The sequence below is a fragment of the Mustela nivalis genome (genome assembly GCF_964662115.1).
Source record: "Mustela nivalis genome assembly, chromosome: 4".
In the NCBI taxonomy this organism is placed as follows: domain Eukaryota; kingdom Metazoa; phylum Chordata; class Mammalia; order Carnivora; family Mustelidae; genus Mustela; species Mustela nivalis.
The window spans coordinates 104,221,710-104,245,471 of NC_139023.1; the positions used below are offsets into that span (position 1 = coordinate 104,221,710).

At 41.5% G+C, this 23,762-nt stretch overlaps 1 protein-coding gene and 1 long non-coding RNA gene across 4 annotated transcripts in view; one reads left to right on the top strand and one right to left on the bottom strand.

Annotated features, from left to right (window-relative positions):
• Nucleotides 1-1,887: 1,887 nt before the first annotated feature.
• Nucleotides 1,888-21,897, bottom strand: LOC309863824. Its single transcript, XR_014311282.1, has 2 exons — nt 21,484-21,897; nt 1,888-4,614 (listed from the first exon to the last, which is right to left on the bottom strand). It is a non-coding gene; the product is annotated as an uncharacterized lncRNA (long non-coding RNA).
• MANBA (mannosidase beta) overlaps nt 21,895-23,762 on the top strand; it is a 121,770-nt gene continuing 119,902 nt past the window's right edge. Inside the window, exon 1 of one of the 3 annotated variants that reach the window (XM_082728982.1) lies at nt 21,895-22,176. In XM_082728982.1, coding sequence (XP_082585108.1) covers nt 22,000-22,176 — 177 coding nt within the window. In that variant the 5' untranslated portion in view covers nt 21,895-21,999. The remainder of the gene's footprint in view (nt 22,177-23,762) is intronic. The other 2 variants (XM_082728984.1, XM_082728985.1) reach the window with 2 other exon arrangements.

Consider the following 23,762-nt stretch of genomic DNA (forward strand, 5'->3'; position numbering starts at 1 on the left):
AAAAAATAAACACATGAGGAAACAAATCACATATTGTATGACTCCACTTATATGAATACCCAGAATAATGAAATCTATACAGATAAAAGCAGACTGATGTGTGCCAGCATTGTGGGGATTAGGGGTGGAGAATGGATATAGAGTTTTTCTTGTGAGTGATAAAAATAAATTGGAACTAGATAGAGGTGATGGATGCACAAATTGTAAATGTATTAAAAGCTGCTGAAGTATACATTTTGAAATTGTTTATATTATGTTACATGAGTTTTGCCTTATATATAAAATTGAGGCAAAATTCATGTAACATAATATAAACAATTTCAAAATGTATACTTATTTATATATATAAAAATATATAAAATATAAGGAATAGATATTAACCAACATTCATGTAATGCTAGAAGTCCTAGCCTCAGCAATCAGGTAACAAAAAGAAATAAATGGCATCCAAATTTAGGGTATATTTTGGTCTGTTAGAAGAAACTGTATCCCAAAATTTTAAAGAAAGAAAAACATATATATATATATATATATAAAATAAGGTTAAATACAATGAAGGGATAGAATATGACTCTAAAAATATTTTTAAAAAGGAATTGATGTGGGTGGCTCAGTGGGATAAAGCCTCTGCCTTCAGCTCAGGTCATGATCCCAGGGTCCTGGGATTGAGCCCCACTTTGGGCTCACTGCTCGAAGAGAGCCTGCTTCCCCCTCTCTCTCTGCCTGCCTCTCTGCCTACCTGTGATCTCTGTAAAATAAATACATAAAATCTTAAAAAAAAAAAAAAAAGGAATTGATAGGGTAAGATGTTGCTTGAAAAAGGAGAGAAGAAAATATTTTTAAAATAGAAAAAGAAAAAAATTAATAACATTTTAAAAATTCTGCCCAAGGCCGAATTGCGCCACGCTTGCCAGGGGCCAGGCTATGTAATCTGTTCCGGTTTGCTCTTGGTAGCTTTTTGTTCCCTGAACACTTTCTGTACCACTTTGGAGGATAAGAATGAAGATGGTGGCCTCCCAATCTCCACCCCAGAGGAGCCAAGAGCTCGGTGGCCACCCCTTCAGTGAGCCCTCAGAGAAAAGGAGTCAATCACACCTGTCTTCCTGGTTTCTGACCATGCTCTATGCTCACCTGGCCTATGACTGAGCATTTCTATTTCTGACACACAGCCCCACTTAGAGTTCCTAAACCCAGCAGTTTCCTGCAGTGCATTCCCATGCCAGAAGGAGGGTCTCCCCAGATCTGCTACTTGTGGGGTCCCTGCTCAAAAAGTAGTGGCCTGGGGCACCTAGGTGGCTCAGTGGGTTAAAGCCTCTGCCTTCGGCTCAGGTCATGATCTCAGGGTCCTGGGATAGAGCCCCGCATCGGCTCTAGGTGACTTACCCAGGGTTACTCAGCTAATAACGGAGATTGGGATTTAGGTCCAGGTAATCAAATTCCAGAGTCTTACTCCTAAATATGATGCCAGAAATAAAAGAAGTTTGAAGTATAAAAACCAAGAGACTATAAAAATGACAAGTCAGACTTGAAAAATAACCAGAAGCAGTATTTTCAGAAAAAAAAAAAAGTAGAGTAATTGAAATTTCAATTCTTAGAATAGGTTTAATACCCAGTAGACACAGCTGAAGCAAGAATTAGAGCAGTGGTAACATAAAGAAATTCTGAATGTAGCACAGAGAAATGTAAAATATGAGAGTCTATGAAATATAGAAAGAAACATGAGTAAGTCTAATGTCTAATTGGTGCTTGAGTTCAATTTTATTGCCTCTAGGTTCCAAATGCACTTTTCAACATACAAGCATACCTCATTTTATTGTTTCACAGATACGGTATTTTTTACAAATTGAAATTGTGGCAACTGTGCATTGAGCCAGTCCATCAGCTCTATTTTTTTTTTCAGTTTTATTTTTAATATACATATAACGTATTTTTATCCCCAGGGGTACAGTCTGTGAATTGCCAGGTTTACACACTTCACAGCACTCATGATAGCACATACCCTCCCCAATGCCCATATCCCCACCACCGTCTCCCATCCTCCTCCCCCCAGCAACCCTCAATCTGTTTTTTGAGATTGTGTCTTTTATGGTTTATCTCCCTCCTAATCCCATCTTCTTTCATTTTTTTCTTTTCCTACCCCCCAACACCCCCCACATTGCATCTCCACTTCCTCATATCAGGGAGATCATATGATAGTCGTCTTTCTCTGATTGGCTTATTTCGCTAAGCATAATACCCTCTAGCTCCATCCACGTTGTGGCAAATGGCAAGATTTCATTTCTTTTGATGGCTGCATAGTATTTCATTGTGTATATATACCACATCTTCTCTATCCATTCATCTGTTGATGGACATCTAGGTTCTTTCCATAGTTTGGCTATTATGAACATTGCATCAGCTCTATTTCTAACAACAGCATTTACTCACTTTGTATCTCTGTGTCATAGTTTGGTAATTCTTTTTTTTTTTTTTAATTAAGTTACATTTTTAATTTTTTTCTTTTAGTGTTCCAAGAGTCATTGTTTATGCACCACACCCAGTGCTCCATGCAATATGTGCCCTGCTTAACACCCAAAAGGCTCACCAAACCCCCACACTCCTCCCCTTCAAAACCCTCAGTTCGTTTAGTTTGTTTCTCAGAGTCCACAGTCTCTAGTGTTTCGTCTCCACCTCCAATTTCCCCCAACTCACTTCTCTCCATCTCCCAATGTCTTCAGTGTTATTCCTTATGCTCCACAAGTAAGTGAAACCATATGATAATGGACTCTCTCTGCTTGACTTATTTCACTCAGCATAATCTCCTCCAGTCCCATCTATGTTGATACAAAAGTTGGGTATTCATTCTTTCTGATGGAGGCATAATACTCCATTGTATATATGGACCATATCTTCTTTATCCATTCATCCATTGAAGGGCATCTTTCCACAGTTTGGTGATTGTGGACATTGCTGCTATGAACATTGGGGTACAAGTGGCCCTTCTTTTCACTACATATGTATCTTTGGGTAAATCCCAGTAGTGCAATTGCAAGGTCATAGCAAAGCTCTATTTTTAATTTCTCAGGGGATTTCCACTGTTTTCCAAAGTGGCTGCACCAACTTGCATTCCCACCAACAGCGTAAGAGGGTTCCCCTTTCTCCACATCCTCTTCAACACTTGTTGTTCACTGCCTTGTTAATTTTGGCCATTCTAACTAGTGTAAGGTGGTATCTCGATGTGGTTTTGATTTGAATTGCCCTCATGGCTAATGATAATGAACATTTTTCCATGTGTCTGTTAGCCATTTGTATGTCTTCTTTGGAGAAGTGTCAGTTCATGTCTTCTGCCCATTTTTTGATGTGATTATCTGTTTTGTGTGTGTTGAGTTTGAGGAGTTTTTTATAGATCTTGGGTGTCAGACCTTTGTCTGTAGTGTCATTTGCTAATATCTTCTCCCATTCTTTGGGTTGCCTCTTTGTTTTGTTGGCTGTTTCCTATGGTGTGCAGAAGGTTTGATCTTGATGAAGTCCCCAAAGTTCATTTTTGTTTTTGTTTGCTTTGCCTTTGGAGATGTGTCTTGAAAGAAGTTGCTCTGGCCCAGTCGAAGAGGTTACTGCCTATAATTCTCCTCTAGGATTTTGACAGATTCCTGCCTCACGTTGAGGTCTTTTACCCACTGTGAGTTTATTTTTGTGTATGCGCAGTTTGGTAATTCTTACAATATTTCAATTTTTTTTCATTATTATATTTGTTATGGAGATCTGCAATCAGTGATAATGGCTTGCTCAAAGTTCAGATAACGGTTAGTATTTAAAAAAAAATTTTTTTACAAGATTTTATTTATTTGACAGACATAGATCACAAGTAGGCAGACAGGCAGGCAGAAAGACAGAGAGAGGGAGAAACAGGCTCCCTGCTGAGCAGAGAGCCCCATGCAGGGCTTAATCCCAGGACCCTGAGATCTTGACCTGAGCTGAAGGCAGAGGCTTAACCCACTGAGCCACCCAGGTATCCCAATGGTTAGTATTTTTTTAAATTTAGGTACATGCATGGCCTTTTTGGACATAACAGTGTCGCATACTTAATAGACTACGGCAAAGTGTAAACATAACTTTTACATGCACTGAGAAACCAACAAATTAATCTGATTCACTTTATTGCAATACTAACATTATTGTGGTGGTCTGGAACCAAATCGACAATATCTCTGAGGTATGCCTGTATCCTTTGTGAGAAACATCTGAATTCCTTTAAGCATTTCTTATGAGCATAATGTTAAGCTTTCTCAGTAGAAGGTAATGGGGGGGATATTATAGGAAAACGAAAAAGTTCTCTAGCAGTTCATGGTGTGGACTGTTGTTTGCCTGGTATGGGTCTAAAGACATTCAGTAAATGTCCACAGGCCTACAACACAATTCATAGGATACTTTGCCACCTTGGCCAGGTGATCATCTTTTTGCAGACCTTGATATGGAAACCAATGTTCTTGTATGATCTATACACAGTTTCCTGTGTCTTGGAGTGTCTTACACCAGAACCCACTTCTACAAGCCTCAACACAGCCGTGTGCCTCCCACTTGTAGTCCAGAGGTCCATATAGAGTTGCCACTTCTTCTGCAAATGAAGTAGGTTACCTGCAAAGAAACAATAAGTAGATCAACTAAAGAACGAAAATGAAATATTTCTCGGGGCGCCTGGGTGGCTCAATGGGTTAAAGCCTCTGCCCTCGGCTCAGGTCATGATCTCAGGGTCCTGGGATCGAGCCCCGCATCGGGCTCTCTGCTCAAGCGGGGAGCCTGCTTCCTCCTCTCTCTCTCAGTCTCTCTCTGCCTGTCTCTCTGCCTACTTGTGATCTCTGTCAAATAAATAAATAAAAATTAAAAAAAAAAGAAAATGAAATATTTCTCAATAAATCCTGGAAACAGAAGATAGTAGAATATTATCTTCAATGCACTGAGGAAAAATAACTATCACCCTGGAATACTATATCAAGAAAAAGATCTTTCAAGAATAAGGATGAGGGAGTCAAGATGGCGGAGAAGTAGCAGGCTGAGACTACTTCAGCTAGCAGGAGACCAGCTAGATAGCTTATCTAAAGATTGCAAACACCTGCAAATCCATCGGCAGATCGAAGAGAAGAAGAAAAGCAATTTTGGAAACAGAAAAACAACCACCTTCTGAAAGGTAGGACTGGTGGAGATGTGAATCCAAAGCCACGGGAAGATAGACCCCGGGGGGAGTGGCTGGCTCCTGGCAAGCGGTGGAGCAACGGCACACAAAATCAGGACTTTTAAAATTCTGTTCCACTGAGGGACATCGCACCAGAGGCTAAACCGGGGCAAAGCCCACGCGGGGTCAGCGGGCCTCAGGTCCCGCAGGGTCACAGAGGGATCGAGGGTCTCTGAGTGTCACAGAGCTTGTGGGTATTGGAACAGGAAAGCCAGCTACAGAGACAGAGCCGACAGTAAGCTCGCAGCTTGGTGTTACCTTGAACCGGTCGCAGGCTCAGTGAGATCGGAGCGCGGCCGGAGGTCAGGCAGACGGGAGTAACTGGGCGCTGTTCTCTGAGGGCGCACTGAGGAGTGGGGCCCCGGGCTCTCGGCTCCTCCGGGCCAGAGACCAGGAGGCCGCCATTTGTATTCCCGTCCTCTGGAACTCTATGGAAAGGGCTCAGGGAACAAAAGCTCCTGAAAGCAAACCTGAGCGGATTACTCAGCCCAGCCCCTGGTAAGGGCGGTGCAATTCCGCCTGGGGCAAAGACACTTGAGAATCACTACACCAGGCCCCTCCCCCAGAAGATCAACAAGAAATCCAGCCGAGACCAAGTTCACCTACCAAGGAGTGCGGTTTCAATACCAAGGAGAGCAGCAGAATTCCAGAGGAGGAGAAAGCAAAGCATGGAACTCATGGCTTTCTCCCTGTGATTTTTTTTAGTCATGCAGTTAATTTAATTTTTTTTCTTTTTTTTTTTTTTCATTTTTTGTTTTTTTTTTTTCTCACCTTCTGGTAAAAATTTTTTTTTTAACTTTTACCCTCTTCTTTTTTAACATTTTTAACTAGTTTATCTAATATATATATTTTTTCTTTTTTATATTTTTCTTCATTCATTTTCTTTTTTTTATTTTTTTCTTTTCTTTTTTTTTCTTTCTTCCTTTTTGAACCTCTTTTTATCCCCTTTCTTCCCCCTCACGATCTGGGATCTCTTCTGATTTGGTTAAAGCATATTTTCCTGGGGATGTTGTCACCCTTTTAGTATTTTACTTGCTCCTTCATATAAACTTATCTGGACAAAATGACAAGACGGAAAAATTCACCACAAAAAAAAGAACAAGAGGCAGTACCGAAGGCTAGGGACCTAATCAATACAGACATTGGTAATATGTTAGATCTAGAGTTCAGAATGACAATTCTCAAGGTTCTAGCCGGGCTCGAAAAAGGCATGGAAGATATTAGAGAAACCCTCTCGGGAGATATAAAAGCCCTTTCTGGAGAAATAAAAGAACTAAAGTCTAACCAAGTTGAAATCAAAAAAGCTATAAATGAGGTGCAATCAAAAATGGAGGCTCTCACTGCTAGGATAAATAAATGAGGCAGAAGAAAGAATTAGCGATATAGAAGACCAAATGACAGAAAATAAAGAAGCTGAGCAAAAGAGGGACAAACAGCTACTAGACCACGAGGGGAGAATTCGAGAGATAAGTGACACCATAAGACGAAACAACATTAGAATAATTGGGATTCCAGAAGAAGAAGAAAGAGAGAGGGGAGCAGAAGGTATACTGGAGAGAATTATTGGGGAGAATTTCCCCAATATGGCAAAGGCAACGAGCATCAAAATTCAGGAGGTTCAGAGAATGCCTCTCAAAATCAATAAGAATAGGCCCACACCCCATCACCTAATAATAAAATTTACAAGTCTCAGTGACAAAGAGAAAATCCTGAAAGCAGCCCGGGAAAAGAAGTCTGTAACATACAATGGTAAACATATTAGATTGGCAGCTGACTTATCCACAGAGACCTGGCAGGCCAGAAAGAGCTGGCATGATATTTTCAGAGCACTAAACGAGAAAAACATGCAGCCAAGAATACTATATCCAGCTAGGCTATCATTGAAAATAGAAGGAGAGATTAAAAGCTTCCAGGACAAACAAAAACTGAAAGAATTTGCAAACACCAAACCAGCTCTACAGGAAATATTGAAAGGGGTCCTCTAAGCAAAGAGAGAGCCTACAAGTGGTAGATCAGAAAGGAACAGAGACCATATACAGTAACAGTCACCTTACAGGCAATACAATGGCAATAAATTCATATCTCTCAATAGTTACCCTGAATGTTAATGGGCTAAATGCCCCTGTCAAAAGACACAGGGTATCAGAATGGATAAAAAAACAAAACCCATCTATATATTGCCTCCAAGAAACTCATTTTAAGCCCGAAGACACTTCCAGATTTAAAGTGAAGGTGTGGAAAAGAATTTACCATGCTAATGGACATCAGAAGAAAGCAGGAGTGGCAATCCTTATATCAGATCAATTAGATTTTAAGCCAAAGACTATAATAAGAGATGAGGAGGGACACTATATCATACTCAAAGGGTCTGTCCAACAAGAAGATCTAACAATTTAAAATATCTATGCCCCCAACGTGGGAGCAGCCAAATATATAAACCAATTAATAACAAAATCAAAGAAACACATCAACAACAATACAATAATAATAGGGGACTTTAACACTCCCCTCACTGAAATGGACAGATCATCCAAGCAAAAGATCAGCAAGGAAATAAAGGCCTTAAACGACACACTGGACCAGATGGACATCACAGATATATTCAGAACATTTCATCCCAAAGCAACAGAATACACATTCTTCTCTAGTGCACATGGAACATTCTCCAGAATAGATCACATCCTCGGTCCTAAATCAGGACTCAACCGGTATCAAAAGATTGGGATCATTCCCTGCATATTTTCAGACCACAGTGCTCTAAAGCTAGAACTCATCCACAAAAGGATGTTTGGAAAGAACCCAAATACATGGAGACTAAACAGCATCCTTCTAAAGAATGAATGGGTCAACCGGGAAATTAAAGAAGAATTGAAAAAAATCTTGGAAACAAATGATAATGAAAATACAACGGTTCAAAATCTGTGGGACACAACAAAGGCAGTCCTGAGAGGAAAATATATAGCGGTACAAGCCTTCCTCAAGAAACAAGAAAGGTCTCAGGTACACAACCTAACCCAACACCTAAAGGAGCTGGAGAAAGAACAAGAAAGAAACCCTAAGCCCAGCAGGAGAAGAGAAATCATAAAGATCAGAGCAGAAATCAATGAAATAGAAACCAAAAAAACAATAGAACAAATCAACGAAACTAGGAGCTGGTTCTTTGAAAGAATTAATAAAATTGATAAACCCCTGGCCCGACTTATCAAAAAGAAAAGAGAAAGGACCCAAATAAATAAAATCATGAATGAAAGAGGAGAGATCACAACTAACACCAAAGAAATACAAACTATTATAAGAACATACTATGAGCAACTCTACGCCAATAAATTTGACAATCTGGAAGAAATGGATGCATTCCTAGAAACATATAAACTACCACAACTGAACCAGGAAGAAATAGAAAGCCTGAACAGACCCATAACCAGTAAGGAGATTGAAACAGTCATTAAAAATCTCCAAACAAACAAAAGCCCAGGGCCAGACGGCTTCCCGGAAGAATTCTACCAAACATTTAAAGAAGAACTAATTCGTATTCTCCTGAAACTGTTCCAAAAAATAGAAATGGAAGGAAAACTTCCAAACTCATTTTATGAGGCCAGCATCACCTTGATCCCAAAACCAGACAAGGATCCCATCAAAAAAGAGAGCTATAGACCAATATCCTTGATGAACACAGATGCGAAAATTCTCAACAAAATACTAGCCAATAGGATTCAACAGTACACTAAAAGGATTATTCACCACGACCAAGTGGGATTTATTCCAGGGCTGCAAGGTTGGTTCAACATCCGCAAATCGGTCAATGTGATACAACACATCAATAAAAGAAAGAACAAGAACCATATGATACTCTCAATAGATGCTGAAAAAGCATTTGACAAAGTACAGCATCCCTTCCTGATCAAAACTCTTCAAAGTGTAGGGATAGAGGGCACATACCTCAGTATCATCAAAGCCATCTATGAAAAACCCATCACAAATATCATTCTCAATGGAGAAAAACTGAAAGCTTTTCCGCTAAGGTCAGGAACACGACAGGGATGTCCATTATCACCACTGCTATTCAACATAGTACTAGAGGTCCTCGCCTCAGCAATCAGACAACAAAAGGAAATTAAAGGCATCCAAATCGGCAAAGAAGTCAAATTATCACTCTTCGCAGATGATATGATACTATATGTGGAAAACCCAAAAGACTCCACTCCAAAACTGCTAGAACTTGTACAAGAATTCAGTAAAGTGTCAGGATATAAAAATCAATGCACAGAAATCAGTTACATTTCTCTACACCAACAACAAAACAGAAGAAAGAGAAATTAAGGAGTCAATCCCATTTACAATTGCACCCAAAACCATAAGATACCTAGGAATAAACCTAACCAAAGAGGCACAGAATCTATACTCAGAAAACTATAAAGTACTCATGAAAGAAATTGAGGAAGACACAAAGAAATGGAAAAATGTTCCATGCTCCTGGATTGGAAGAATAAATATTGTGAAAATGTCTATGCTACCTAAAGCAATCTACACATTTAATGCAATTCCTATCAAAGTACCATCCATCTTTTTCAAAGAAATGGAACAAATAATTCTAAAATTTATATGGAACCAGAAAAGACCTCAAATAGCCAAAGGGATATTGAGAAAGAAAGCCAACGTTGGTGGCATCACAATTCCGGACTTCAAGCTCTATTACAAAGCTGTCATCATCAAGACAGCATGGTACTGGCACAAAAACAGACACATAGACCAATGGAACAGAATAGAGAGCCCAGAAATAGACCCTCAACTCTATGGTCAACTGATCTTTGACAAAGCAGGAAAGAATATCCAATGGAAAAAAGACAGCCTCTTCAATAAATGGTGCTGGAAAAATTGGACAGCCACATGAAGAAAAATGAAATTGGACCATTTCCTTACACCACACATGAAAATAGACTCAAAATGGATGAAGGACCTCAATGTGCGAAAGGAATCCATCAAAATCCTTGAGGAGAACACAGGCAGCAACCTCTTCAACCTCAGCCGTAGCAACATCTTCCTAGGAACAACACCAAAGGCAAGGGAAGCAAGGGAAAAAATGAACTATTGGGATTTCATCAAGATCAAAAGCTTTTGCACAGCAAAGGAAACAGTTAACAAAACCAAAAGACAACTGACAGAATGGGAGAAGATATTTGCAAAGGACATATCAGATAAAGGACTAGTGTCCAGAATCTATAAAGAACTTAGCAAACTCAACACCCAAAGAACAAATAATCCAATCAAGAAATGTCTGCAAAGAAGACATCCAGATGGCCAACAGACACATGAAAAAGTGCTCCATATCACACGGCATCAGGGAAATACAAATCAAAACCACAATGAGATATCACCTCACACCAGTCAGAATGGCTAAAATCAACAAGTCAGGAAATGACAGATGCTGGCAAGGATGCGGAGAAAGGGGAACCCTCCTACACTGTTGGTGGGAATGCAAGCTGGTGCAGCCACTCTGGAAAACAGCATGGAGGTTCCTCAAAATGTTGAAAATAGAACTGCCCTATGGCCCAGCAATTGCACTACTGGGTATTTACCCTAAAGATACAAACGTAGTGATCCAAAGGGGCACGCACCCGAATGTTTATAGCAGCAATGTCTACAATAGCCAAACTATGGAAAGAACCTAGATGTCCATCAACAGATGAATGGATCAAAAAGATGTGGTATATATACACAATGGAATACTATGCAGCCATCAAAAGAAATAAAATCTTGCCATTTGCGACAACATGGATGGAACTAGAGCGTATCATGCTTAGCAAAATAAGTCAAGCAGAGAAAGACAACTATCATATGATCTCCCTGATATGAAGTGGTGATGCAACATGGGGGCTTAAGTGGGTAGAAGACGAATCAATGAAGCAAGATGGAATTGGGAGGGAGACAAACCATAAGTGACTCTTAATCTCACAAAACAAACTGAGGGTTGCTGGGGGAAGGGGGGTTGGGAGAAGGGGTTGGGATTATGGACATTGGGGAGGGTATGTGCTTTGGTGAGTGCTGTGAAGTGTGTAAACCTGGTGATTCACAGACCTTTACCCCTGGGGATAAAAATATATGTTTATAAAAAATAAAAAAAAAAGAATAAGGATGAATGTCATGAATAAATGTGAAGAACATTATACCGAAAAAGAGAAGTACAAAAACATAGTGTGCAAGTCCATTTGCAGGATATTCAAGAAGAGACAAAATTAAACTCTGGTGATAGAAATCAGAAACATGGTTACCTGGGATGGGGATAATTTGATTAGAAAGAAGCACAAGGAAACTTTCTAGGATTAAATGTCCTATATCTTAATGGGGTTAGTGATTACACAAGTATATATACATTTTCCAACTCACTGAACTGTATGATGGCTGACTTTTTGTGTTAACTTGACTAGGACACAAGATGCCCAGATAAGTGGTTATACATTTCTGGGTGTGTCTGTGAAGATGCTTCCAGAAGAGATTAGCATTTGAATCAATAGGCTAAGTAAATCAGATTGTCCTCCCAGTTGTGACTCAGCATCCTCTAATCTGCTGAGAACCTAAATAGAACAAAAAGGCACTGGAAGGGAGAGTTTGCTCTCTGCCTGACTACCTAAACTAAGACATGGGTGGGTGTTCTTCTTCCAAAGTTGTTTGAAATACAAATATCCTTTACAAGATAGTGCAGAACAAAAGTATCCAGGGCCTCTGCTCACAAGATGTTCAGAAATATGAGATCCATGGGAAATTGTGCACTGATATTTCAGAACAAATTGGGTATGTGAATATTTTTCACTGTAAAACGTATGATATTGAATACAGATCCAAAGTTACCATTCAAATTGAGATGTGCTGTAAGTATAAAATTTACAATAGATTTTGAAACCTTGTATTAAAGAATGTAAAATATCTCAATAATTACATTGAATATGTTAAAATGATAGTATTTTTACATATTGGTTTAGATAAAATGTATTAAAATTTATTTCACCTGTTTCCTTTTACTCTCTCTTTTTTTAAAGATTTTATTTATTTATTTGACAGAGAGAGAGAGATCACAAGTAGGCAGAGAGGCAGGCAGAGGGGGAAGCAGGCTCCCCGCTTAGTAGAGAGCCTGATGTGGGCTCAATCCCAGGACCCTGAGATCATGACCTGAGCTGAAGGCAGAGGCCCCAACCCACTGAGCCACCCAGGTGCCCCACTCTTCCTTTTTTTTTCTTTTTTAAGGAATCTCCATGCCCCATGTGGGCCTGGAAGTCATGGCCCTGAGAGCAGGAGTCACATGCTCTCCTGACCGAGCCAACCAGGTGCTCCTCTTTACTTTTAAAAATGTGATTACTAGATATTGTCAAACTTATGAGTCATGCATTATATTTCTACTGAATAGCTCTGGAAGTCTAATTTTTATTGGACAGCCTAGAACGAACAATTAAGCTAATGAATAGAAATTGAGAGAGAAGATTTTCTTTGTTGGAATGCTCTAGCAAAGAGAGATGGAGGCAAAGTTTAATTGTTAATGTTTTCTTTGGGAGGTAAGATCCCAGAATATTGAGAGTGTAGGAAAAGAAAAGTGAGTCAGAGAAAGTAGGAAAGCACCTTTGGGCAGTTGCTAGGAAAGTCTGATTCTAGTTTTTGTGGCATGCTGCCTCATCTGAGATTTAAAGTGAAGATAGCAGCCAGAATAACCATGGGACTGACTGGGTAGGCCTGGGGCTACTGAGGCCCATGTGGATTGCATGTTGACTTGTTTTGATTTTATTAGGTTACGTTGATTGTAATTTCCCATTGACAGTTAACACTGGGCATGGAAGTAGTTAGAGATGTTCCACTGACTCCCTAAGTTTCTGAACTGAATCCTCCTTTTATTCATTAGGCTGTAGCAACTCCAGCTTCACCTGGCTATCAGAATTCATTACCCAGCAAGTACATTAACTCTGTTTTTACCTGTTTGTCCAATATCATGAGGAACCCAAAGTGACTCCAAAATATTAGTCACAACTTTCAATTGGGTGGAACCCTGTATCTGTCCCACCCCTTGAATTAAGACTTCTGACCTAACAGAGTCAACAGTTTCAGGAATAGGAAAGACAAATTCCATTAGTGAGTCACTGATAATGATGATGAGAGAGGCAACAGCCACTTCTACATCTTGGTTCTTATACCCGAGTTTTCTAGTTCTGGGAGACATAGCACAAAAACTAGCCAGAGAATCAGTGTATATACTGCATCCTGAAGGAAAGGGCTTCAACCTCACAAGATACTGTCCTCTATCTGACACCTAAGCTGAAATTTCCACTGTTTCACTGTTTGCTTTGTTTTGTTCTGGATGGCTGCTCCTGGCTGATAAGGTACTTGGTCAAATTAGTGATTCTTAAGTTCATGAGGCCTTTTTCACATTTCTTTTGACATTGAGTGGGTCTATTTTCTAAGGCAATGTCATAGGGATACCATTTCAAAAGAAGAATTCTATAACTTGGGCTCCTGGGTGGCTCAGTGGGTTAAAGCTGCAGCCTTCGGCTCAGGTCATTGTCTCAGGGTCCTGGGATCGAGTCCCACATCAGGCTCTCTGCTCAGCAGGGAGCCTGCTTCCTCCTCTCTCTCTCTCTCTCTCTCTCTCTATCTGCCTGCCTCTCCATCTACTTGTGATCTCTCTCTGTCAAATAAATAAATAAAATCTTGGGGTGCCTGGGTGGCTCAGTGGTTTAAACCTCTGCCTTCGGCTCAGGTCATGATCTCAGGATCCTGGGATGGAGCCCTGCATGGGGCTCTCTGCTCAGCAGGGAGCCTGCTTCCTCCTCTCTCTCTGCCTGCCTCTCTGCCTACTTGTGATCTCTGTCTGTCAAATAAATAAATAAAATCTTTAAATAAATAAATAAATAAAATCTTAAAAAAAAAAAAAAGAATTCTATAACTTTAGGATGGTGCTATGGAGACACTGCAGTCAGGGAAGGCAGAACATTTTCAGACATTGTATTAATTCCAGTAAATCAATGTGATGGCCCCAACAAGGGGCAAAGGGTTGAGTGTAATCAACCTGCCAATAGGTGGTAGGCTGGTACCATTATCTAGAACTCAGCATCAGTCTCTGCTTCTGGCTGGTTGGGCAACCAGCGAAGGCAGTAAGTAAGATCGTATTTGGTGAGAGAAATCCCATGTTGTTGGGTCTGCTTGGCTTTCATCTTTGCTCCTATGATCACTTCCTTCATGCGTTCAATGTCAAGTACTGGGGTGGTACACAGAGAAACTGGCTAAAATCCAAAGGACTGGGCTTTCTGTGTACTTGATTCTCCAGACCCTCCTCTGTGGTACATGTTTTTTGAGCATTAATGTGAGACACAACAAAACTGCATGTGTTGTGCCCACTCCTATAGCGTCCATCCACATATTATCTACCCAGACCTCCATGTCACCCAGTTTCCACCCTCATTTAAAGTTCTCCCCCTTTTTAAAGATTTATTTATTTTAGAGAGAGAGTGTGCGAGAGTGAGTGAGCACAAACACGGGAAGGGGCAGGAGAGGGAGAAAAACAGACTCCCTGCCAAGCGTGGAGCCCAACATGGGGCTCCAACTTATGACCCAAGGTCATGACCTGAGCTGAAATCAAGAGTCAGACACTCAACCAACTGAGCCACCCAGGCACTTCTTTCTCTTTTACAGCCCTTTTAAGGCCCCAACCAAACAAGACTTTTGGCTCAGCTCAGATGTTCAATATATAACTATAGCTCAAGCTACCTGTATCACATGAAGTAAAAAATCAAACACAGGTCTCACAACTTTGTGTAATGAGATTTCCTCTCACCAGTGTCATGGAGGGCCATTCCTGAATGATGCTGTAATGTGGCTGGCAGCTATACTTTTACACTCATTTCCAATATATTGTACCAGCAGCCTACATGTGAATCAGGCCTGTGTTAGTTGGTCATAAGGAACTCCCCATGAGGTCATCGGTATGGCAAACTAAGTGACATGGAAGGCTACAGAACCTATTTTTTTTTTAAAGATTTTATTTATTTATTTGACAGAGAGAAATCATGAGTAGACGGAGAGGCAGGCAGAGAGAGAGAGAGGGAACAGGCTCCCTGCTGAGCAGAGAGCCCGATGTGGGACTCGATCCCAGGATCCTGAGATCATGACCCGAGCCAAAGGCAGCGGCTTAACCCACTGAGCCACCCAGGCGCCCAAGAACCTATTTTTTTTTTTTTAAGATTTTATTTATTTATCTGACAGAGAAAGAGAGATCACAAGTAGGCAGAGAGAGAGAGAGGGAGAAGCAGGCTCCCCGCTTAGCAGAGAGCCTGATGCGGGGCTCGATTCCACGACCCTGGGATCATGACCTAAGCCGAAGGCAGAGGCCTTAACCCACTGAGCCACCCAGGTGCCCTTACACCACCTATTCTTATAGTTTACTTGAGTGCCTTGGGCTTTGCTTGAGCCTGAATATACCATTTCCTACATACAATGGGACATTGATGCTTCTGCCCAGCTTTATGACTTGGTTGCTTTGATAATCCTCTGCTCAGGCTGCATAGTCCTTTAATGTACCATGGTCAGATGTTTGGTATTTGGTAAGACCCAGTAGCATACTAAGACACATTTTTCAGAGTAGTTTTTTATGGCGAAGTGCATAGCTTTGTTATAGAATATAAGGGTCTACACCATGACTCTTCTGTTGGAGCTTGTCCCAAACTCTATATATCTTCCATGGATAAATCTCCAGCACTATCAGATTTGTTGGATCACATGATGTATGTGTAATTTTTCAGGCCTGACCATAGGCAATTACAAAGGTCTTACCTGACAGGCTTTGTGGGAAAAAGCCATCCATCCCCTCATATCAGACTTGGTATACAGTCAAGTAGTACAGTCTCTAAACAGAGTTGCTGTGAAGGACTGATGTCCGCTGTTCATGTTCTTCACATATTTACATTCCCATCCCCTATAACTTCATTCCTGGGTCTCTTTATCTGAGGTCCTGGGCAGAAGTCTTCTTCAGCTGACTCTGCCAATACCTCCTTATGGGGCAGGACAAATGGGAAACCTTAATCTCATTTATCCCTACTTAAACTCACTACCCAGTAATTTTCTACTGTTAGCCCTTCCTCTCTTCCCTCCCCCTAGGGCTCATAAAGCAGCCAGAACCTTTTGTTCAGGGTTCCCTCAACAGTGAGACAATGCCCGTATCTCTGCTGATCCACCTGACCCTCAATTTGTATGCCATTTCATGGGGGAAATGGAGCAGGGGGAGTTGGCATCTTTGATTTTAGCCTTTTGTTTATACTATCACAGTAAGTAATTAAAGTCTTCACTGTTACTTTCATTTTGGCTCCTTGTTGGTTTGATTGGCTGTTCCAACACCTGGTAGCTCAGCTCTCTCCCAACTCTGCTGCGCTCCTGATAGGGTAGTGTTCAATTTTGTTTGGCTTATTCAAAATTGTCTCAGTTATTCTGGGCCTTTTGCCTCTTCTTATAAACTTGAGAATAGGTTTATCAAAATCCACAAAATAACTAGCTGGGATTTTAACTGGAATTCCATTGAATCTATAAATAATGTTGGAGTTAGAATTTCCCTTCTTCCAGATTGGTTAGACCCTGATAAAACCCCAAAGGTTTAGGCTTTGGTTAAATGGTTTCTCTTGATGACAGGTCTTATTAAGAAGATCAGACTGGTCTGATGTATTTCAAAATGGTTCCTTTCCTTCTCCTCCTGCTGAAGTATCAGGGAACTATTCTCTAATCTTCAGTGTGAGAATTTGGTTGAGCTCTGGAAAGCAAAACCCACAAAAGCCTGGGTGACCCCTAAGCCTGGGCCCCTATAGAGCTTTTAACTCACAGTCTCCAGCAATTCATCATTTATAGTGTAGGTTTTCCTACCCAGTGCTGTTCCTGAGGAGCTTTCTGTTCATGGGTTTCTGCTTATAGTAAGCCATGATTCTCTGTATCCACCTGTCTCTCCAGTTTTAGGGGTAGTGTTTTGCCATCACCTGAATTCTCTGATGGAGTTAGTGATTTTCAGTTCAGCTTTTTGCTTATTTTTAGGATGCAGTGATAACTTCCAAGATCTTTACACAACACATCATTAACTGGAAGTCTTCTTTCTTTGACCCACAGAATTTCTAGAAATATATATTTTAACAGACTATTTTTAGAGCAATTTCAAGTTAACAGCATAATTAATGAAAAATACAAAGATCTCCCATATATTCCCTGCTCCACACATACACAGCCTCCCCCACTATCACATCCCCTACTAGAGTGGTACATTTTGTTACTGTTGGGGTCGATTCCACCTTAAACCATGTTAATCCCCATGGGCCTACTTAGCCATGGTGACTCCATGTTGCCTAGGTAGACATTTTGTTGTCTAGAAAAGTTACTGCTCTCAGTTCCAGGTAACTGTTACTAAAACACACACCTAGAGACGCCTGGGTGGCTCAGTTGGTTAAGCAGCTGCCTTCGGCTCAGGTCATGATCCCAGCATCCTGGGATCGAGTTCCACATCGGGCTCCTTGCTCGGCAGGGAGCCTGCTTCTCCCTCTGCCTCTGCCTGCCATTCTGTCTGCCTGTGCTCGCTCTCTCTGACAAATAAATAAAATCTTAAAAAAAAAAAAATAAAACACACACCTAAAACAAGGCCAATTCCAGGTAACTATTACTAAAACATATACCTAAAACAAGGCCATTGGTAACTGTTACTAAAACACACAGGTAGGAGACATCCAATCAGCCAAAGCCACGTATGCAGATGTCTGCGATTGTGCCCTATAAAAACTAGCCTGTAAGACCAAGGGGCGTCGCTCTCTTCAGAGGCGGCCCTGGCCGGTCAGTCTAACTTCTAATGCTTGGCATAGAATAAGGCTTTGCGTAACTTTGTCTCAGTCTCGTTCCTTTGATAACGGACCCAACAGTTACCACTGATGAACTTACGTTATCACCCAAAGTCTATAGTTGATGCTGCAGTTCACTCACTGTGTGATGCCTTCTATGGATTTTGACAAATGTATAGCAATATATACCCACCATTATGGTTACACAGAGTAGTTTCCCTGCCCTAAAAGTCCTCTGTGCTCTATATATTCAACCCTCCCTAACCCCTGGCATCTTTCTACTACTCATCTTTTTTACTGTCTTCATAGTTTAACATTTTCCAGAGTATCATACACTTGGAATCTCATTTTTTTAATAGCCTTTTCAGAATGGCTTCTTTTACTTTGTAATATGTATTTAAGTTTCTTCCCTGTCTTTTCACGGCTTGATAGTTTCTTTTTTTGTTTTGTTTTTTTTTCAAGATTAATTTATCAGTTTTAAAATGCAATCAAAGGGGCGCCTGGGTGGCTCAGCTGGTTAAACAACTGCCTTCGGCTCAGGTCATGATCCCAGGGTCCTGAGATCAAGTCCCACATTGGGCTCCCTGCTCAGTGGGGAGCCTGCTTCTCCCTCTCCCTCCGCTGCTCTGCCTGCTTGTGCTCTCTCGGTATCTCTGTCAAATAAATAAATAAAATCCTTTAAAAAGTGCAATAGAAATAACAAATACCATTTTTGTATCATAATTTTATATCTAATAAGTAGTAATACATGTTATATGGTATCTCTTTTGGTCATAAGATTTTTCTGACTCACTTTTCTCCAAATTTCTTTTCTAATATTCAGTTAGCCAACATATAGTGAATCATTAGTTTTTGATATAGTGTTCAAAGATTCATTAGTTGTACATACTACCCAGTGCTCATAGTTCATTTCTTTTTAGCACTGAATAATATTCCATTGTCTAGACATACCAAAGTTTATTTATCCATTTACCTACTGATGTCAACATCTTGGTTGCTTCCAGGTTTTAACAGTTACTAATAAAACTACTATAGACATCCATATGCTTTTTTTTTTTTTTTTAACAGTGAGAGCAAGCATGCATGCATGCACTCATGAGTAGAGGAAGGAGGCGGAGGGGCAGAGGGAAAGAGAATCTTAAGCAAGCTCCATACCCAGCCTTGATCTCATGACCCTGAGATCATGACCTGAGCTGAAATCAAGAATCAGATGGTTAATCGACTGAGTCGCCCAGGTGCTCCTGAGTATTTTTGTATGGACATAAGTTTTTAACTCCTTTCGGTAAATATCAAGCACTGTGATTGCTGGATCATAAGGTAAGTACATATTTAATTCTGTAACAAACCACCAAAGTATCTTCCAAAGTGGTTTTATCATTCCGCATTCACATCAACAATGAATGAGAGTTCCTGTTTCTCCACATCCTTGCCAACATTTGGTGTTGTCAGTATTTTGATTTTTGGTCATTCTAACAAGTGTGTAGTGGTATCTCATTGTTTTAATTTGCATTTGCTTGATGATAAATGATGTGGAACATCTTTTCATATGTTTATTTGCCATCTGTATATCTTCTTAGGTGACTTGCCTGCTCAAGTCTTTGGTCCACTTCTTAGCCAGGTTATTTGTGAACTTATTGTTGAGTTTAAGAGTTCTTTGTATAACTTTCTAGGGAAATACTTCTGGCCTGTTGTCCCTAGCTTTGGGGATTAAGCAGACACTGAGTCATTTTTCTTCCCCTCATTATAATTTATGTAATTATCTCATGGGATTGGAACATCCTTGGCCTTGGTATACCTTGGTGTTCTAATCTAATGAGTTTACCAACTTCATATATTTAGAGATGATGGAAGCATGGTCATACGAGCCAAAAAGCCCTCATTGGTCTTCTGTAGCAGGATGTTGACCCTGCATATCATTTAATTTCTATAAGCCTTGTCTTTTTAAACCAGGAAACTATAATTTAATTTAAACAATCTGAATTTTGGAAAACATCAAATAAGAAGATTTCAAAGTGAAGCAATCCATGTCATGCCATGTTTGTGTCCTGGTGAGTATTCTTTTTTTAAAAAATAGATTCCTTAAACTGTTTCATTTTTTTCCCCCCAAAGATTTTATTTATTTATTTATTTGAGAAAGAGAGAGAGAGAGAGAGCATGACTGCCTGTGTGAGCAGGTGCAAGGGGAGGGAGAAGCAGGCTCTTCCCTGAGCAGAAGTCCAATTTGGGGCTTGATCCCATAACCCTGAGATCATGACTTGGGCTGCAAGCAGATGTTTAGCTGACTGAGCCACCCAGGAACCCCTTTAAACTATTTCTTAATAGAACAACAGAATATATCCAAATATACTGGCTGGGATGAGTTTTCCTTTGACTGGGTTTAATGGAATCTCTGAGATTTATGAAAAAATTCCTTTGCTACTCTTGCTGTCATATCCTGTAATTAGTTTTGAACAGACCAAGGCTGACTATTTATTGCATTGAGTTATGGCAAATTATTTGAATTGAGAGCTTTGTTCCTATCAAAAGTAAGAATGCTGCTGAAGTATGGAAGGCTCTGAACCAACCACAGCCTGCTCAAGATCAGTAGTCTCTACTACAGGGAGACTAAGTCAGAACTGGAGAATTTTGGTTCTGTTTGCCACGGTATGACAGGCCAGTCACCTGACCTCTTTGGACTCTGTTCTCTTAGCTGCAAAACCAGAGGCTTGGACTGGATAATCCATAATACCCCCAAAGCCAAGACACTAGGCTTGTGAAAAAATAATGCCTCTGTAAAACACTGTCCTGTGTCTACAGGTTCAGGCACTTCCAGGGTCATTATAAATAGCCAAAACAAAGCTCAGATTTGATGAGGGGAGAACCCTTCACAAGCTTCCTCCTAAATATGAAAACAAGGGAGATAATATCAGCACGGGTATAAATCCATTTCATGCAATGTAAAATTTTGTGTCCTCTTCCTAGGATCAGCGTTACATCCTATTGCAAAATGGGACTTAAGTAGACCACGTGACAATGAAACCCGAAATAAACCTGTGTGCTCTTCCTTGGGTACCCCTGCGTTGTTAGGAACAGCCATACATATTAATTCCTTCTATGCGTATAACAACCTGAAAAAATTGGACTGTCTACATTTTTGAGTTCAGGAAACTTCCCAGTTCAAGTCTCACCCTTACTGAGAGGAGGAGACTTGGAGGATTTTAAATTTGCCTGCACATCTGGTGCACATTTCTGGAACCTCAGGAAGCGTCCTCTGTGAGGCTTTTCAAAACAGAGGGTCGTAGTCCACTAACATTAACTAACTTGCTGTTTTTTTTCTGGGGGAGGCCCTACGTTCCACGCGGTACACGGATTTTCTCAGCCCTCAAAATGACCCTACGAATCAGGTAATTTTAGTCACTGTTTCATCTCTGAAGGGTGGGAGTGCGCTCTGAGACCCACCTGTGGAGCTGCAGGAGGTGAGCGTTACTGCCGCCCGACAGGCCTCTGAAGTGTGGACGAAGGTCCCGGGAAATTTGGGGGAGCTGAGGCGGTGAGTGTCTCCGTGTTTCGGTTGTCTGAAGCGGTTGGAAGCCTCTCTCGCTGCGTCTCATCACCCTACTATCGGTCCCTGAGCTCCCTGAGGCTTTGAGCGCCACTTCGTGCCCAGGGATCTGTGTGTCCCAATTGCGCAGCACTGTTCTCGCCTTTGGCTCAGACAGCGGAGCAGCAGGAATAAGCGCTGAAAATTGCCCAGACTGCCGAGGTACCACCAGGACCAGATTCTGTCCACCCACCCACCGGAGCTCTGCGCTAGCCCGCCCCGCCGCGGGAGCCCGGGTCGTCCCAGCTTCTCAGCTGACCTGGGGGCGGAGCCGGGGGCGGGGCCCGGACGGGGAGCGCAGGGGCCCGGGCGGCTTCCGAGGAACTCGCGCTTCCGCGGCCGCCGGCGCGGTTGGCGCAGCACCCGCTCTCGGTATGCGCCTCCGCCTGCTTTTCCTGCTCGCCCTGTGCCGAGCGGGCCCCACCGCCTTCGGGCGCAGCCTCAGCTTGCGGGGAAGCTGGAGGATCCGCAGCGGGAACGGGTCCCTGGAACTGCCAGGGAGGGTCCCCGGTTGCGTGCACAGCGCCCTGTTCCAGCGGGGCCTCATCCAGGTACTGTGTGCGGACGCCCCGCCGCAACCTGCACCCGCGTGCCCCATGTGCTGAGAGGGGCGCAGGAACGGCTTAGCAGCCCCCGAGCCTTAGGGCTGTGTTCCTGGGTTTGGTCCTAACTTTTCTTTGGGTCTTGTGGTATGGGGCGGGAAAATGTTGAAGCAGTTAATCTCCTGTAGGCGGAGAGCACCGCTGGGGTCCAGGCTTGGTGCGGGCCGCCGGACCCAGTCTGGGACAGCACTAATTCGGAAAGCGGAAGTTCATACTGGGCGCCTAGTCTTTCTACTGGAGGTTTTCCTATTGCTGTAGTTCACTGAGGAGCATAGAAGGGACTTGTTACCGACAAAGCGTAAGGCGGGGGTTTACTGTTTATATGGACCCTTTAGGGGACACTAGTTTTGCTAAGCGTTAGCTATATTCAGTGATGTCTTGGTTTTTCTCTTTAGTTTGTAGACCTCAGGGAGTCGGGTTGGGATTGATGCAACCCTCCTAAGATAAGGAGAATGAGACATACAAGCGTAAGCTTAGGATTATTAGTGCTAGTGTAAAGGCTAGATAATTTTTAAGGCTGATTGGGATATGAAGAAAGGCACATTGTGTGTGTGTGTTAAGAGATCTTCCAATTTATAGATTTCCTTGTGGAGGACGGTTTCCTCTTTGGCTGCCTGTGTGCAGAGAAGTTGAGAGCTTTTCCAGACTTTAACACCTTCCACTGTTTTTGTGCACTGTTCCATTCCCATTCCTCAGTCGTTCTTGCCTGGGACAAAATGTTTTTGATACATTTTACCAGCCCCAAGAACATCTCTACAAGAGTAGATCTTCTTATCTCCGTTTTATGGATAATACGGAGTTAGGGAGACCAGAGAAGGTAGAGAATTTACTCCAGATCGCACAGCAACTAAGTGGCAGAAGTGGAATTCTAGCCCAGGCTGGCCAGACTCCATTCCACAGTCTGGGTTCTCAACTGTACTACGCTTACCGTGGTGGTGTGAAAAATTATGATATTCCTGTGGTTGACTATGGGGAATATCATTCACAGTTTACTTAAATGATGGCATCATCAAGTAGGGTTATGCAGAATTTCTGATCTTGTATACATGAGCTTTTCTTCAAGAAATGTGTATCAGAAAGGAAGTGAACCTTGTAAATGACACTGACCATAGTCCAGTTTATCTTTTTTAAAATAACTAATTTTCAAATTTGGGTACTTTAACTACTTTTAGTTAACAAACTACTTGTGACATAGGCTACAGCAGACCTTGGTTCCCTGAGGCTTCCCTCACACATGCTTTGAGAGTGCCTGTGTTTATTTTGCAGGGTCTCTCCTTGCTTCATTTTACTGAAAAATTAAGGGCAGTGAGAAATAATTAGTGGCTTTAGCAAATCAGATGATTATTTCATGTTACAAGGCTACATATTAAGAAACAGGGTTTGGTTACTAGCTAACGAGAAAGAGGTTGCTCAGAATATGAAATAACTCACTTTTCCTCATGGAAATAATTTATAATGTTTGTTAAATATATTCAGAAATTCTTAGAAAAACTTTAAGTTCAGTAAGGTAGATGTCGGTTTTTAAAAAATTTTTC